Below are 18,852 nucleotides of genomic sequence, written 5' to 3' on the forward strand. Positions count from 1 at the left end.
TCCAAAATCAGATGCTTCTAATTCTAGGAAGCTGGGTAACTCTTATGAAAACTCAGTTTTCTCTTTGAACATGTCTTTTAATCAGGAAAAGAATTGTTGCTTTTAGTGGTGTAATGCTAATGTGAGTGTTTTCATGATAATAGGGTTCAGAAGTCGCTTCTCATCCAAGAGGGATATGTCTGTCTTAAGACCTTCATGGATGCCTGAAACCAGATGGGGCCAAGCACTATCTGTACATGAGCTTCTTCTTATGCATACCTAACCAGGAGAAAATTTAATTTACAAATTAATCACACTAAGAAATTAACAATAACTAACAAACTAGATCATGAGCAATATAATAAAAATTACAGGGATTTTTCCTCTTAAAAGTTCTTACTGTATTGTGGGCTGAAACAACTTCAACTTAAAATTTTGTTCTTTCATTTTTAAGTCAAGAACTTTAACCGTTTCAATTGAAGGAAGTACCTTCTGGCTTGTTTGTTGTATCCAGATTGTCAACATCTCTACCTTTGGGCTTCGGAAGCATGGTTAGGTCAACTAGGAGTTATGAGCATAAGCAGCGATACAGCATGTGATCCTCAAGAAGGACAGTGAGTGATTAATGGTCAGGCTAAGTACACAGCACGGATATACTGGACAAAGGAATGATTCATATGCTGAGCAAAACAGAGCTGGTTGGCATTAGATTTCATCATGCTATTTGAAAGAGTATGCAACTAGACATATGAATTATTTCTGAAATTTTCCATGAAATAATCTTGGATCAAAGTTTCCTAGGCTACTGAAAGTGTGGATAAGAAGGCGTACTATACTTATATTTATGCTGTTGGTGGTATTAATATAATACTATATTAATATTGTATAATGTCATGTTGGCATATTAAATATTCATCAATATTAATAATATACCAGGTATTAATAGTTATTGATTTACCATGTGTTCCAGCTTCTGTAAAAGGCAATATGATCCATTGTCTGAGTCCTCAAAAAGTATGTCTAAGAATGGTATCACCAGCCCTAGTTTGCAGTAGGAGAAAACTGGAACAATTTGCAAAAGCTTTCAAAGCAAATAGAGAGATTTGACACTGACCCAGAGCTGACTCCTGGTCCACACTAGATTTCAGTCAGGCCCAATTGACCAGGTACATCTTCGGTATAGACTGTTCTTTACTTTTCTCATCTGAAATGTGATTAAATAACTTACACCCATGTGATAGAGGTGCCCCAAATTTTCAATTTACTGATATACAAAAAAACCCTGCTTAAATATGTTTTTAACTCCTAATAGCCCTTTACAAGTAATATTCTGCGATGAAGTTGAAATTTCTTCCCCACGAAACATCTTTGTGAATCAAAATTGATTTCCTCGGAGTGGTGCCATGGCTCAACAGGCTAATCCTCCAACTTGTGTCATAAGCATCCCAGATGGGTCAAGGTTCATACCCCATCTTGCTCTGCTTCCCATCCAGCTTCCTACTATGGCTTGGGAAAGCAGTGGAGGATGGCCCAAGTCCTTGGGATCTTGTACCCTAATGGGAGACCTGAGAGAGGCTCCCAATTCCTGACTTTGGCCAAGCTCATCTCTAGCCACTGTTGCCATTTGGGAAATGAACCAACAAATGGTTCTGTCTCTCCTTCTCTCTGCAAAGCTGCATTTGCAATAAAAATAAAAGTTTTTTTTTTAAAGTACAGCTTTTTTGCTACACAAATTTTCTGTTTCAGAGCACTGTCATTTTCGTTTTCAGAAGCAGCTCCTCATATTTTCTTTTTTTTTTTTAAGATTTATTTATTTTTACTGGAAAGGTGGATATACAGAGAGGACGAGAGACAGAGAGGACGATCTTCTGTCCGATGATTCACTCCCCAAGAGGCCGCAAATGGCTGGAGCTGAGCCAACCTGAAGCCAGAAGCCAGGAGCTCTTCCGGGTCTCCCACATGGGTGCAGGGTCCCAAAGCTTTGGGCCGTTCTCAACTGCTTTCCCAGGCCACAAGCAGGGAGCTGGATGGGAAGCAGGGCTGCCAGGATTAAAACCAGCGCCCATATGGGATCCTGGGCGGCGCGTGCAAGGCCAGACTTTAACCACTATGCTATTGCGCCGAGCCCAACTCCTCATATTTTCATGCCTTCATTTTAAAATGTAAAACATTTATTTCCTCAGTGACACAATCTTCACTGTAAATAATTTTTAAAAAGGTGATTTCAGTATAACAAATGTTATTGGCTCTTTCCTTATCCAAATTTCAGTCATCACCTTTGGATTCCCCTTCATCGTGAAGCACTTCTCCCAAGCACTAAAAACAAAAGTCATCCCTAGAAATCCTGACAAAGTGCCAGTTCCCATGGCAACCCAAATAAGTGGACATGAGAAATGTTGGATTTCATTCAAGTCCTTTTTCTTTTCTTTGGTTTCTATGGATCCTTTTAAGGGTAGCCAAGAAGGCTACCCTTGTGTTTATATTTGTTTTTGTCTTCAGGCTAAACTTTGCTTTCTGTGTTCATGCATTTTTTTAGTTTTTTCTCTTTTTGTTAATATCCCCTCAAGTGTACATAGAAAAGACTAGTGTCTATAATTTGAAATGACAGAATGAAAGAGAAATACAGTGCACTGCAGAGAGTTTGACAGGTATTTTCAATCCCGTGTCCCTTAACCATTTCCAGGAGTAGTATTGCCTTACTTTTCAGAGTACTTTAGAGTTCAAGGTACTTTCACGGACATTATGTAAGGGAACTTTTAAGAAAATCCCACTACAGCATTTTTCAGCAACTTTCTTAGAAGTAGCCAAATCAAGAAATATAAATGCAAACCTCAAATTTCTCACTCTTTTTATTGTTACTACAATTTTTGTTGTTAGGAATAATTGCTAAAACTTCCCTCAATGATTTACAGTAGACTGTAATCGTGGTGGTGTTCCAAATGCCTGACATAGCTAGTATCTACTGTACTTAAAGCTAAGTCCTTATCATTTGAGCCCAAGTAACTTTCCCATTGTCTTAGATGGGAAAAAATAAATAACAAGTTGCTTAATCTTTACATAATAAGGCTCAAAATGGTACTCTCCAGGACAGGAGTTAGCAAACTTTTTTCCGACTAGAGAAAGATAGTACATATTTTAAGCTTTTTGAGCCAGATAGTCTCTATAAAATTACTCAACTCCGGTTTACATCAGAACAGTGATGAACAACCTATGAGTGTGACTATGTTCTAATGAACTATTCATTAAAATAGGGAGAAGGAGAGATTTTTTTTTTTTTTTATCAATGGACTGTAGTTTTTCCATCTCTGGCCCACAGGATACCCACCTGCATTTACAGTAGAGCAATGGAAAACTCAAGGTTGCCCCTACTGGTGCATCAAAGGAAAACACCAAGAGGCGAACCTGGGAGCCTTGTATGTTAGTAGATGTTTCTTTTTTTGTAGTTTTATACAGTAAATTAGAGGTTGCTCTGGTAACTGTGAATGACTAGGCTCCCTAAACTATGAAACAGGAGATATTATTCTTTTTTCTGTTCATGGGTTGTCCAGGAAAACATACTGACTTACACCCTTCAAGCTACATACCTTGTAGCTGCCTATTACATGCTGTGTTGGCAAGCGCCAGGTCCATAAACATAAACAAGACTCTTTGGTGGCCTTTTAGGAGCTTTCAGTCTGGACTAGAGTAGAAGGGGAGTTCATGAGAACAAAAAAGTGAGCCAACAAGAGTATGGTCCAAAAAAAAAAAAATTGGGATGGATTAGCGAAGAGATGTTACCAAATTGCACTGAGAAGACAGACCAGAGAAATAAACTCTGTAGGGCAGTGAGGGTGACAAAACAGAAAGGTATGACATCTAGTTTATCAATAAGACATGATAGTATGCCGAGAAGAGCTGAAGGAGGGGCAGTTCAGAAGAAGAAATTCTAGAATACAAAAACATTGTTAAAGAACAGCTGAATCCGTTACCTCTGTGGTAGAGGACAGGTGAGGGAGGGGAGAAGAGAGTGAAAAGGGGGAGTTGAAAGTGCAAGCACGCTTCTGAGAAACAGACGAGATGCTGAAAGGAGACTGGAAATGCAGAGATTTCATTCCACAGGAGATGGAATACTGGGTGGTTTTTGAGCAGGTACATATGTAAGACCAGAGCTGGGCTTTACCGAGAGGATTATCACCAGCAGTGTGTGGGAAGTTAATTTTACTAAATGAACCTCTCAGGACACAAAAGCAATGCTGCACAAGAGAAATATGAACCATGAGTGTAATCCATGTATGAATTCAGTTTATGTATTTTCATTTTATTTGAAAGGCAGACAGATCATCCATTCATTGGCTCACCATCCAAACACGTGCAAATGACAGGTCTGTACCAGACTGAACCTAGGAATCAGGAACTCCACCCAGGTGGGAGACCTGGGCAGCAGGGATCAAAGATTTTGAGTTGCCTCCCAGCTCCTGCAGTTACAGAAGGCTAGACTGAAAGCAGCTAGACTGAAAGCAGCGGAGCACAGACTCCGACTAGGCATTGTGATATGCCAAACACCCTTTCCATATTTTACATTCTCACCTCACAGTAAGTCTTCAACATCTGTATTGTACTTTACACTTACAGAAAATCTTGATTCAAACTGAGGATAATCAAAGTGTGCAGTGTGGTAGTACCTGCCTATGGGCTGGCACAGCTCTAGAGCAAGCGACAGGATGGTCATCAGGAGACGAGAGGTCAATCATGTGAGGGAGCCTGGCTGCTACCTCACGCTCTGAGCTCCTTTAGAATAACCTTGACAGGGATAATGATATTTGCAGACTGCTATGTGGACTTGGAAAATATTATTCTGGCTAAAGGTAGGTAACCCACTATGGTAAGTAAAATGTGAGACATTTTACATGGTAATTACAGTGGTTTCAATGGAGCGTTTGAATCTTAATTTCTATTTTCAGCTAAAAGGACTCAAGTATTTTCCCTGTTTATTTCCAGTTTCTCTGTCTTTCCTTGTCTCTGTCTCCCTCCTTCTTTCCATTCCTCCCTCTCTCTGTGTTAGTATATGTGAGAGAGAAGAGACCACAAGGACATAGAGTGAGACAGAGAGCAGAGGTGAAGCAGAAGGAGGGTGGGGGAACGATAGAACAGAAAGACTGGCAGCATTTGTGCTTTGTAACACTAGGGACTCACCCCAATCTACTGCATCCTTTATTACATAGATGACTCCAAGGAGCAGCAGGGATTTTTTTTTCCTTTTTTTTTCTTTTGACGTGTGTGTGCGTGTGTGTGTGTGTGTGTGTGTGTGTGTGTGTGTGTGTGTGTGTGTGTTAAATTTCCACATCAGTTTAGGGAAGAGAGTCTGTACTCATTGTGTTCATTCTTCTTTGTCTGTTCATTCAGTATTTTCTCTTTTGAAAATAGCAAATGAGAGAAATGATTTATAATATTATCCCAGGCACTGATTTATTAGCCTGACCACAGTATCTGACTCTGAGCTGTCATGAGATGCTCACAGGTATTAGTTGAGATCCAGTTAAGTCTGTGTAGCATAAAGCACTTTCTCAATGATCTATATTGAACTCCTTCTCATGGCAGACAGAAAACAATTAGTAATATTAATGTGCATACCAGCCACCTTGGGATTGGTAAAAGCACAGGTGCTCATTCGTAGGTCTGGAACAGGACCCGGGATTCTGCATTTCAGCAAGCTGGTGGACACTGCCTGTGCTGCTAGTCGGCACACAACAAACACTAAAACCACCAAACGTTTAAACAGTGTCATGTAAATAGTCTCCAGTATTTCCTCCTTTGACACAGCACATGCCTAGCTGAAAGGCCTGGGATGATGTTGCCTGGAAGTGCACAGGGGCCTGGGATTGGAACAGGCAGGAGGAATTGACTCATCCCAGCAGCCTGTGCTGCAGATGCTGCCTAGGAGTACCCCTTTCCTTTGAGGCTCATTTCTTTTTCATCCTCTGGCCTCTCTCCCTCCAGGTATCCAAGCTTGAAAGAGAGAAGACGCAAGAAGCAAAGAGGATTCGTGAGCTGGAGCAGCGCAAACACACGGTCCTGGTAACAGAACTCAAAACCAAGCTCCACGAGGAAAAGATGAAGGAGCTGCAAGCCGTGCGGGAGAACCTCATCAAGCAGCACGAGCAGGAGATGTCGAGGACAGTGAAGGTGCGGGACGGAGAGATCCAGAGACTCAAGTCAGCCTTGTGTGCTCTGCGGGATGGCAGCAGTGACAAAGTAAGGACAGCGCTCACCATTGAGGCCCGGGAGGAGGCCCGGAAACTGTTCGATGCGGAGCGCCTTAAGCTCTTACAGGAAATTGCTGATTTGAAAACCGCGAAGAAACAGGTGGATGAGGCTCTGAGCAATATGATCCAAGCAGATAAAATTAAGGCTGGGGACCTCAGGAGCGAGCATCAATCCCACCAAGAAGCCATCTCGAAGATCAAGTGGGAGTCGGAGCGGGATATTCGGAGGCTGGTTAGTAATCCCCGAAGGCCCAGGCCAAACCACTTTCTTTGCAGGTTTCAGAGCGCTGTTTGGGCTTGTTTGTCAGGTGTCGCCCTCTCAGTGCGCAGCCATGAACTGCACACCTTTTGTCTAGTGCCATGTTCAAAATGCAAGCTACATTGAAAGGTAGATAGGGGGATTTATAATAAATAAGTACAGATCATAATTGGATTGCAAACATAAGATTTCAAATCATCTTTCTCATAAAAACTTGGTTCTTCCAGACCACAATACATGGAAAAAATACTATGTTCTTGGATCTGTGCAAAAATATGCTTCAAGTCAGCGTGCTTTACAGGTTTTTCATTTATAAAATGTTATTGAATGTTTTACAGTGGATAGGGAGATAGCTGCTGCTTTCCATGTGTCGAAACATTGTAACCAGTGGGAATATTCTGATTCACCAGTCATTTTTCCAGGAATGATGTCTGAAAACAGGACACAAGGACATATAATTCTTAGTCATTTAAAAAATAGGTCATTTTCCCAAAGTAAACATGGTCCCATCACAATAGAAACCACTGTAATGTTTAATTATTATAAGTCCTGCCTAATTAGCTTGTTTGCTTTTAACAATTTCCAAGACTTAGCTCAATCTCTAAAGTTTAGTCTTTCGTTTTACCTCATGGAAACAAAAGTTACATGAATTTTTTTTACTTGCTTAAAAATAAAACAAATGGAATAATTGTCTGAATGCTATAGCATACTAAGTTGAAATTGCCCAATTCTTTGAACAAAATACATTAACTGCACTTGGATGTGTAACATTAGCTAATCCTTAGCTTTAGCCTATGAAAGAAGCCAACACCTGTTAGAATGTAGTATGTACTTCACTAGACAAAAAAAAAAAGTTTCTTTGAAGAAACGGTAGGTTCCTTCATGTGTCAACCAATACTAAGTGATTGTTTTCTAAGAATTTCCATGATGTCCCTCACATGTTATCTCCAGGGTTTCAATTTGAAGTTAAAAATAGTTACCATGGAACACTTTGAAAAGCTAAACATGTATAATGTTCTTGTATTATAATACAATGTGGCTGTAAAGTGTTGCTGTCACCATACATCCCAAGTGTTTTACCCCTAATTCCTTCTACTGCTTCGTTTGAAAGTAAAAGCCAAGCACAGGGCAGACATTGGTTTCTGCCATGACTTTGGTTTTTGAAAAAATAATGACTGATGAAGAAAGAATCAAGACTGAACCCAGGAACGGTGCAAGTAAGTAATCAGAAAGAAGCTTTGCGCTAAATATTTTTGTTTCCTGACAGTTTTTAATGTAAATGCTACAAGTATGTGATCTTGTTGATTTGTAAACTGTTTCCATGATTTTCATTCTGCCAACACATAGCTGAAGTAGCCAGAAATGCCTCTTAGTGACCATTTGAAATCTAAGTCATTTATTTGAAAAGTGATTTAAAAATGAGGTACAAATGTCATAACATGGGCAACTGTTTCAGTAAAACAGATGCACTTGTCTTAAGTTTTTTTTCTTCTTATTCTGTCCCTGCCATGTCCTCTAGCTTCATTTTTATAGCTGGAAGGGAGAAAAACGGGAACTGTCTGTCTAGAAAGTTCCCTTAGAGAAATCTGGTATGTATCACTTCCTACCTATGAAGTAGAATTTTGGTTAATACTCAGTATTCTAGAATGAGAGACCATGTTGAAAACCACTGTGCAGTAGCACTACTCCAGTTCTAGCTGCTAGGCTACTCCACAGAAAACAAGCTTGGGAAATGCTACAAGAACATGGGCAATCTTGGAGCCAGGTGTGCATAGTATCTAAGAGAGGGTTCCCTAATATCGTAAACACGAATTAAAGATCAGACCTTGACACTTATTAGCAGATGAATACCAGCAGATTTTGTGTGGGTGTTTTAACTTTTATTTGAGAGGAAAAGAGAATCCAGCTACTTGAGTTATCACCACCTGCCTCTCAGGGTCTGTGTTAGTGGGAAGTTCAAATGAGCAGCTGGTGTCCAGAATTGAATTCAGGCACTCCAGTGTGATTTGCAGGCATCTTAAAGGTTAGGCTTTTTAACCTTTCATGTCAGTTGTCATCACCTACAAAACACTGACAATAGAATCTACTGAATAAGACTGCTCTAAGATGAGAAAGTATCTGATTTTCTCACTGTAGTGCTTTAAAGATGCTCATAGATGTGTACATTTCAGTTAGAATGATGGTGATGATCAAGGTGGTTATACGGGAGGTTACAGAATCAGATTAAACTAGGGAGGATACATCAGAATCAATTAGGAACACGTAGATGAGGAGCTGACTGTAGATGATAGCGCTGACAGATAAAGCATTGCTCCATTAAGAACGCTGAACTCAAGTCTAATGCAAAGAGATAGAAACTAGGGATGGCACTTTTATTGCGAAATTAGCAGGATACTAATGGTTGCCCACCAGGTTATCCAAGACACCACAACAGATAATTTAAAATTTAGTTCAGTGCCCTCCAAAAATTGACCTGAAATTTAGTCTTGTGACTTGGAGGCAAGAGCTCACAGTATTTGGAAAATATGAAACCATGTATCATACATAGTTTATGCCTCAAATATAATTTATGGCTCAAATATTTTTCTTGTCTAAAAAGCACAACAAAGAAATTTTTAAAATTTATTTTTATTTGGAAGGTAGAGCTATATATATATGTAGAGAGGGAAAGACAGAGCTCTCCCAACTACTTGTTCACTCTTCAGATGACTGCAGTGGCCAGAGATAGGCTGGTCTGAAGCCAGAAACCTGGAGCTTCCTCCAGGTCTCCTGCAGGAGTGCAGAGACTTAAGGGCTTGAGCCATCCACTCTGGCTGACACTGTTGTCTCAGGCCAACCAGCAAGGAGTTGGATCAGAAGTGAGCAGGCACTACAGGAAAAGAACTAGCCCTCTTCATCATCGCGCCAGCCCCACCAAGAAAGATTTATACAAAGTGATTAGTCATTTGTTAAGAGGTTCTTTCAGAAGAAGAAAATAGCATGTTTTTTTTCTGTATTAAATGTCTTTGCCTATCTGCATTTTGAATTTTTACATAGAATATGGTGAAATGAGATAAAATGTTAATCGATGACCAGGCTGTCTGTTTTACAATTACTTTATTAGTCCTCATCCAGGGATGGCAAAAGGTTTTGTATCAATGGAACTGTGATCCATTGGTATCTGATGTCTTTGTCTTTTCATTGAGAAATGCTTTTGAGGCCATGATAAGGCTTAGCAGGAATGTGTGTTGGAATCAATAAATATATCCCACAGGGGAAACAGTGGCTGATATAATTTAACCTGATATTTTCCATCCCTGTTCCAGTCCCAACCATCAGTTTCAGAGAGCAGTGGTGGAACAGTTGCTAAATAGTAGCTGCTATACAGTATGGATGAGATCTTAAAGAACCACAGGACGTGAACCTAATTCATGTCCAAATTCACTACTTGAATGTAAACATGTTAGTCTTTGGAAATGACTAGGTCGCTGGGAAGTCTACAGTTTCTTCAGTTATCAGTGTCCTGCTGATTGTGGCAGCTGTTAATTTGAATTGAGCATTAATGTTCCTTCTTTGTGTTAAACATTGTAGTGGCATATTTATGTCTGCCTGTATCTACACCAATAACCTATTTTTAAGTTTGCCTTTTCTTTCCAACCCCAGACCATTGCAGGGAATCTATTGAATGAAAACATGCATGCAGGATACAGCAGAGGAAAAAAATTGCTCTCCTTGACCTCTAATTTATCCCAATAGCCATTCATTTCATAACAGAACTCAACATATTCATGAATTTGTGCATTTGTCATATTTCTGGTTTTCTTAATATTTCATATATCAGAAGAAAGAAGTTATGTCATTATAAAAATGTATTTCTTCACAGATTTGTTAAATAAAAATGATCTGGATCTCATTTAATTCAGATGGATGAAATCAAAGCCAAGGACAGGATCATCTTCTCCCTGGAAAAGGAGCTGGAGACCCAGACAGGCTATGTGCAGAAACTCCAGCTGCAGAAGGAGGCTCTGGACGAACAACTCTTTCTTGTCAAGGAGGCTGAGTGTAACATGAGCAGTCCGAAACGAGAAATTCCGGGAAGGGCAGGAGACGGCTCTGAACATTGCGGCAGTCCTGTAAGTCTGTTCAAGTTGAGGCTCAGAACTCAAAAGCCATCTATTTTTAGCCTCCAAATTTTACTTTTCACTTAAGCTCTTTTCCTTTTACACAAGGAATCAATTTTACCTCCCACTATAACCAGCTAGTGTCTTGGGAAAATGGTGTTCTAAACTCAGAGACAACTGACTGTTCTGTGCTACGTTAGTAGATCACGTGAGAACTAGAGCTCTCTTTAAAACCCTCATAAAATTCTCTAGACAAGCAATACTTATCCAAGTTTATGTCTATTATAAGAATCATAAATTAGAAGAGAGCAAGCAATACCTGTCCAAATTCAAGCCAATTATAAGAATCATAAATTAGATGAAAATATATAAGCTCTTACCAAGACTGACAATTTTTCTTCTGTGAGCAATTGTGTTGGAAATTGGTAAATAAGGCTATTGTTTAAATGGATCAAAATGTGTAAATGTATGGGAAACGAAACTGCTTATACTGTTCATGTGAAAGCTTCTAGTTTTATTGAACTCGTCACTCATTTCCCTAGAATTAAAACAAATTCTTTACAGCAAATTCTTTACAAAAGTGCACAGATATAATGGGACATTTAATTAATACCTTAACTACAGCTGCACCTTTCAAATTATTATCTGTTAAACAATTAAAATGTATCATTTAAAAATAGAAATAGGTTCCAAAGTACTACTTAAAACCAAGAGATGAATAATTTATGAATTGGTATTCAAGATATATATATATCCTGGTGGGTGGTAGAAACAGTTCTGATCTAGGATGTAGCAGATGTAAATTGCGTTCAATCACTGACACCTGCAATGTAGCATAACTGAGGAGAAAACAGCATATATATGTCTTATTTATTCATGTTCTATGCATTATATAGGTATATATGTGTATATATGTAATATGTGTGTATATATGTATATATTTGATCTGTTAATTCTAGCCACAAAACCTGAAGCTGGCTATGGCTTCCCAGATTTGTACCTATTTTGTTGACTCTTCTATGGTATAATGGATCTGGGGTTATAATGTGTATAAAGCTGTTTATAAGCATTACTGTATTATCAAAAATATAAGATGATAATGGAACTGTAAGTGTATGTTCATAACAGTCCCATGGATGGGGAGATAAGTAAGCCAGGATTGGTGGGTATAAAGTGATTTGTGGCAATTTTGTCAGTTGCATTGGACAAAATACACCATGGAGGGAGGGCTATTCTACCAGCTACTGGTTTTTATACATGAAGGTAACCTATTGACCTTTTCTCACTCTTTTCTACGAAGATAGGCAGGAATTTAAAAGTGTATCCCCACTTCCTAGTCAGTGCCTGCGATGGTTAAGTATAATAGCAATAGGTCTGTGGAAGCTGTGGGAAGCAAGGTGCAGCCGTGACTTAAGGGTTGATCCTTGAACTCACATAATCACAACGTGACCTCGGGCTTAGAGCATTTGAAGCTGATTCAACCTTCTGCCGATGCTCCTATCATGAATCCGCAGGAAATCCATTTGCAGTTTCAACCGGGACTTCAATTATGAGTTAGGGGAAAGAAGTAAATAGCTACTCTTCTCTAAGAGAAAGTTTTGCTCTCAGATAAAGAATATTGAGATCTTAGAGCAGTGTTCCAAAATTGAAAAGGGTTACTAAAGAACTGGCTATTTTAATTTTCATCTGTAGGATTTACGAAGAAATCAGAAGAGAATAGCTGAATTGAATGCAACAATAAGAAAATTAGAAGACAGGAATACTTTGCTGGGAGATGAACGAAATGAATTGGTGAGTTACACTCAGAGTATTTCCCATTTATCTTCCTGTTCGGCATTGTGTTATGGAAGTGTCACATAACAGAAAAGGGTACACACATAATAAAGTTAAACTTTAATAAATATTCATAACATGGTACAAACCTCCAGAAAGATGAATGGCTAAGTGCAAAATTAGCCTGGCAGTGAGGATACACTTGTCCAACAGCAGAGTGCCTGGGTTTGGTTACCGTTCCAGCTCCTCTCTCCAGCTCCCTGTTGGTAAAGACCCTGGGAGGACACGGTGATGGCTCAGGTCGCTATCTTACTGCCACCAGCCTGAGACATCTGGATTGAGTTCTCAAGGTGTGGCTTTGGCCCCAGGCCCATCCTGGCCATTTTAAGAACAAAAGTGGGTACTTCTAAAACTCCTTCTAGATACTCTTGATTCACGCATTCAGATCCATCAATTTGGAAAAAGTTGAATAACAAGAACTCTAACTTGGAAACTCATTTCGTACAGGGTGACCATAAACTATATAAACAGGAGACTTCTCAGAGTGAAAGGTAGAACTACCAGCAATTACTTCTAAGCTCGAGGTGATGCGGGCAAAATCTGGTGAAATATTTGTCACAGCTGTCAGGTGTTACTGAGCGCTAGTGAGCGGAAGCTCAGGGATGCTGGTCGATATCATACAACACTAGGAAATCTCTAACCACAAAAATTATCTGGCCCCAAATGTAAAGGGTACTGAGGTTGTAAAGGCCTACCTTAGATTAAATGGGCAATTGACAATGTGTGGATGGATAGACACTCTTAATTGTGGGTGGGCCACAGCACAACCATACTCTGCCTAGATACTCTATTTTATTCTTAAAGAATTATTTTATTTTTATTGGAAAGTCAGATATACAGAGAGGAGAGATAGAGATGATCTTCCCTCTGCCGATTCACTCCCCAAGTGGCTGCAATGGCTGGAGCTGAACCAATATGAAATCAGGAGCCAGGAGCTTCTGGGTCTCCCATGGGAGGCTTTAGGCCATTCTCAACTGCTTTCCCAAACCACAAGCAGGGAGCTGGATGGGAAACAGGACTTCCAGGACATGAACCGGCACCCAAATGGGATCCTGGAGAGTGCAAAGTGAGGACTTTAGCCACTAGGCTACCGCGACAGGCCCCTGCCTAGATATTCTTAAGAATAAACATCAGTACAGTTTCAGAATTACATGGGACTTTTTTTTTTTTAAGATTTATTTATTTTTATTGGAAAGGTAGATATACAGAGAGAAGGAGAGACAGAGAGAAAGATCTTCCATCCAATGGTTCACTCCCCCAGTGGCTACAATGGCTGGAGTTGAGCCAATCCAAAGCCAGGAACCAGGAGCTCTTCTGGGCCTCCCACATGGGTTTCAGGGTCCCAAGGCTTTGGGCCATCCTCAACTGAATTCCCAGGCCACAAGCAAGGAGCTGGATGGGAAGCGGGGTCGCAGGGATTAGAACCATTGCCCATATGGGATCCCGGTGCGTACAAGGCAAGGACTTTAACCATTACGCTATTGCACCGGGCCCTACGTGGGATTTTCACCCACAATAAAGCGTACTGTGAGTTAGGGGGTCGCAGCAACATTTCTGAGGGACACAACAGTCTTAGAAGACAAATGTCTGGGCTTCAGTTCCTGGTTGTCTTACTTGTGACCTTGAAGGGGGTGGACTGACCCAGCGAGAGGTCATTGAAGGTCCAGAGAGCAGAGCTGCGCATGCTGGATAACTGATATAGAGGGAGCAGATCAGACAAGAACTTTGAATTCCCATGAGCATTTCCAGAAGCAGTATCTCTCCAGCACCTGCTCATGCTATAGTTTGATAACAGGTTATGAAGACTGAGGTGAAAACCAGCGGAGGAAATGGTAACCACTGTAAGTGAACAGTTACATGAAAGATTGTCATGTCAGCGATCAGCCCAGAGACACCTAGTGCAGAAGACAAGGGTGTGGACAGAGGGCACTCCCTCTCTCACCTCTCCCCCAATCCTGTCCACAAAAGACAAATTTTAATTTTTTTTCTTCCCAGTTAAAACGTGTGCGAGAAACGGAAAAGCAATGTAAACCTCTCCTGGAAAGGAACAAGTGCCTCGCCAAGAGAAATGATGAGCTGATGGTCTCTTTGCAGCGCATGGAAGAGAAACTAAAAGCTGTTACCAAGGAAAATTCAGAAATGGTTTGTATGCGACTCTGCAAAAATGGTGGCATGCTGGTAATGTCTGCACCCTGCCTTATATCACTGCAGCCGCCTGACTTTTTTTTTTCCCCCTGCTGATTCTCTACATACAATGCTATTTGGATTTCCCCTTATGTAAGCAAGGAAGCTTTAAGAAAGAAGGCAAGAGGAGGTTGCTGGCTTTGAAGCTTATACAGTTTCTAGATTTGCAGAACTGTAGAAGTGTTCCCAGGAATCTGCACGCTCCTTAAAAGCTCAGAAATTCCAGAGCGCCTCCCTGAAAGGTGCTCTTTACACACCTTGCCAGCAGGCATGCTTTGGTTCAAAGATCTTGCACAGTAGATACCATTATTATGTATGAATGAGTGATACGGTAATGTACTCCTTGATTTCTCATGCATTTAGGGAGGTCTTTAGATAATCCCAACAATTTCAAAGTCTTTCAGCAAATGAAATGTCCTCTGTGTGTGTGCGCGCGCATGCGTAGTACCCTGACTGCACAGTACTCAATGCTACCTGGAATTTCATACATAGTCTACAAATCTTTTTATGCCCTAAGTTAATGTTTGGTGTTTCTAAAATGTTTGCCAATATTTTCTTCTTTTTCAATCCAGAGAGAGAAAATAACTTCCCATCCACCCTTGAAGAAGTTAAAATCTCTGAATGACCTTGACCAAGCTAATGAAGAACAAGAGACAGAATTCCTAAAACTGCAGGTCATCGAGCAGCAGAACATTATTGATGAACTCACAAGGGTAGGTCTGGATCAATCTGGATCAATCTGTAAATGCTAATCTGTCTCTAAAATTCAGAAGCCAAAAACCAACATACTCTATGAGCTTTTAATTATGTTGGAGTAATTCCAGAGGCCCAAGTTCAAATGTGAGATGAAGTATTTTGCCTACAGAAACAGGATTGAATCCCGGTATTTTCTAGAGTTAGTGAAGAAATAAAAAGCTGGGAATTAGTTGCAGACAGAGACATTCTCTTCGTGAAGTGACTGGTTGAGTGTGGGAAGAGAAGGAAGGAGAGCACGTCTCCTGGGAGAGAGCCAGGAGGGAGATGGGGGTGCCTCTTGAAAGGAGAGGGGAAGAGATATCAAGGTATTTGGAAGGGTCTTGGGATTTTAAACATTCACGGACCCCTCCTTGTCTGGGGGAGAATCTGTGGGGAACATGTTCCCCGCTGGTGGTCTCTCAAACATTTAGGAAATGGCTGGGTGATTCTTGTACCACCCACTTGAAGGTGTGGCTAATATTTAATGGGCTTGCATGGTTCCACCTTGGAATAAATTTAAACAAGGATATAAGAGAACTTTATAATCGCTACAAAACATTAAGAAAGAAATAGAAGAAGACATAAACAATGGAAAATTCTACCATGTTTACTGGTGGGAAGAATAAATATCAAAATAGCCAGACTATCCAGAGCAATTTACAGCAATTTAAAGCAATTTACAGCAATCAAAATACCAATGACACCCCTCTAACATCTAGAAAAAAAACACTATGCTAAAATTTATATGGAAAGGAAAGAGAAGACCCTGAATGGTTAAACAACAAAACCAAAGCCAGAGGCATCAAAATACCAGATTTCAATAAATACTACATGAAAGCTATAATCAAAACATCCTGGTAGTGGCACCAAGATAGACATGTAGACCAATAGAGCAGAATAGAAATCCCACAAACAAATCCATACAACCACAATTAGCTAATCTTTGACAAAGCAGCTAAAATCTAATCCCTGGAGAAAGAACAAAATCTTCAAAAATGTTGCAAAAATAGACCAGTGGGGTTACATCAAGCTAAGAAACTGCATCACTGTAAAGGAAACCCTCAAAACCAGGAGCCAGAAGCCTTTCAAGGGTTCCCCGTGCTAGTACAGGGTCCCAAGCTCCTGGGCCATCTCTCTTTTCTTTCCCCAGACCACAAGCAGGGAGCTGAATGGGAAATGGGACAGCCAGATAATGAAGTGGTACCCAAATGGGTTGCTGGTGCCTGCAGGTGGAGGATTAGCCAGTTGAGCCATCACACCAGCCTCTTTCTGGAGGTTCTTAACCTGTTGATTTCCACCCTCATTTTGTTTCATTGTGATCAGGAAAAATCCATGGATGATTCCAATTACAAAAAAGTTTTGGCAAAGTTTACCTTATGGCCTAGTGTATGTTTTTAACCTAGAGAAGTTTGCATACACTGATGTAAAGAATATTTATTCTGCAGGTGTGGGATGAAATGTTCTGTAGATATCAATGTGGTCCATAGTTCAGTTGTTTATTTATTTATTGTCTGATTTGTTCATTGATGAAAGTGGGGTACTAGTTTATTGGAGTATGTCTCCTTTTAGATTAATTGTTAAAGTAGCCAGACACTCTGGATTAGGGACATACATGTGTTACTACAGTAACATATTCTTCTTGGATCGATCCATTATTACATAATGACTTTTTGAGTGTTTTAACGATTGACTGTGTGCGTATGTGTGCCACGGTCCGTTTTACCTGATATTCTAATGACTGCTCCTGCTCACTTGTTTTCTGTTAGTATAGAGTATCTTTGCCTTCCTACCTTTATTTCATGAAAGGTTCTTTCTTTTTGCTGTTATTTCAAGACCAAGAGTTAACAGCGAAAAGAATGAGCAATGGTGGGTTTTTGTCAGTAGTCTCTGAATTGGGGTGAGCAAGATGGTTCCTAGCAGTCAAGAGAATGAAAGAGTATAGCTTTTGTCTGTAATTTTTAAAAGTTCAATTAAAAAAATCCCTTTGTTGAGTTATGTATTGTATTGTGTATATTAGATAAGCAGGAGTAGTTAAGTACAGAGTATATATATTTTAAAAGAGATACATTGAGTTTGCATGATCAAAATATTTGTAGTTGTAAAGAAAGAAAAAAAAAACACCCTATACATCAGTGGCTTAATTCTGTTTTTTCAAAAGAAGTCTGAATCCATGTCTGTTATAATATCCCATAAACCTCCAGGATTTGTTAGCTCAGGTACAGTCCTGGCTTTGTAGCTTCTGAGATAAAGGTGTGAGCTTGTTACAGAATTAGGGGGGTCTTTAAGCATGCTGATTTGACTTTCAGAATAACATTTATTCCAGCTAATTTAATTCTGTGCAGTAAATACATCGAGCCTTTAGTGGGTAATGCCAAACTCCCAGGGTATCTACATTCACAGCAGGAGTGAATCAAGAAATTTATTATTTCTAGCTGTTGAATTTTACAGAAAATTGAAAACAACCAAAGAAACACTGGATTCAATCCAACCAGTTCTCTGTTTTCTGTTCCATTGTCAGGGGCTGCAGTTCAATTCAAGGATTCAAAACCAGTCAAAAAGACAAGTTTCTGTGCTTTACAAATTATTCAATGAAAAGAATAATGTTTTACATTATCTTAAAATGATACAGTTTCTACAACAAATTTGAAGTAACTTTGGGTCCTGGAAAATGGAAGAACTGTGCTTTGGGGGGAAGATAAAAAGCTATTTTCAGAGCTACTTGATTTTCAAGTATAATCAGAGGCAAAAAACAAAAACAAAGGAACAGTTTTATGATGAAAAAATTGGGCATTTATGAGACTTCACATACATGATTAAGGAAAATAAAATAATCTTTTTTTGAAAATACTTATCCAAAATTTGCCAAAATGTAACCTTCCCCCAACCTTACATAAAATAAATGGATGTGTAATACCTTAAGGGGAAAATAATACTGTCTTTTGTAAAAGTGATTAAACTGTCAGGAAATATATAACAACTCCAGATCTGAAAACTCAGTCTGTTTTACAGGACCGAGAAAAGCTCATTCGCAGGAGAAAACACAGAAGAAGTTCCAAGCCAATTAAGGTAATGAGAAAAATGGGGTTATCAGGCCTGCCTGTGCCACAGTCAAAAAGGTGAAGCTTGCCAGCAAATCTTCCTGCAAAAATGTGATACATCAAGAGCCTTATTTGCTAGAAGAGAATCTGTTCTTGTAAAGTCCAAAATGTTTGCAATGTAAATTTTAACCTGAAAGAATTTGCATTGAATGAATTTTCTGAATGTAGAAGCTACTAGCTCTGATGTTGAAAGATTGATCTGACAAGTTGGAGGGTTACACTCCAAGAACAAGAAAGAAAGAAATATGATTTGATGTATCTACCAAGTAATACTGCTGTCTGGTCCTGGACCTATAATTCATCATTGTGTTCTCAAAGACACTCTTAATCCTCCAATATTTGGATTAACTCTTTTTTAATATACAAAGTCTTGTTATTTAATTTGCATAGTTATTTGACTTTTTGTGGTTCTTACTTGGTGT

At 39.6% G+C, this 18,852-nt stretch overlaps 1 protein-coding gene across 1 annotated transcript in view; it reads left to right on the top strand.

The window, feature by feature from the left end:
* Positions 1-18,852, top strand: part of JAKMIP2 (janus kinase and microtubule interacting protein 2) — a 61,167-nt gene that overhangs the window by 4,222 nt on the left and 38,093 nt on the right. The window contains exons 2-7 of the mRNA XM_040975992.1: positions 5,956-6,453; positions 10,383-10,592; positions 12,273-12,371; positions 14,409-14,555; positions 15,170-15,310; positions 18,342-18,398. Coding sequence (XP_040831926.1) covers positions 5,956-6,453; positions 10,383-10,592; positions 12,273-12,371; positions 14,409-14,555; positions 15,170-15,310; positions 18,342-18,398 — 1,152 coding nt within the window. The remainder of the gene's footprint in view (positions 1-5,955; positions 6,454-10,382; positions 10,593-12,272; positions 12,372-14,408; positions 14,556-15,169; positions 15,311-18,341; positions 18,399-18,852) is intronic.

Source organism: Ochotona curzoniae, unplaced genomic scaffold (assembly GCF_017591425.1).
Source record: "Ochotona curzoniae isolate NIBS_2020 unplaced genomic scaffold, NIBS_Ocur_1.0 contig_1, whole genome shotgun sequence".
In the NCBI taxonomy this organism is placed as follows: Eukaryota; Metazoa; Chordata; class Mammalia; order Lagomorpha; family Ochotonidae; genus Ochotona; species Ochotona curzoniae.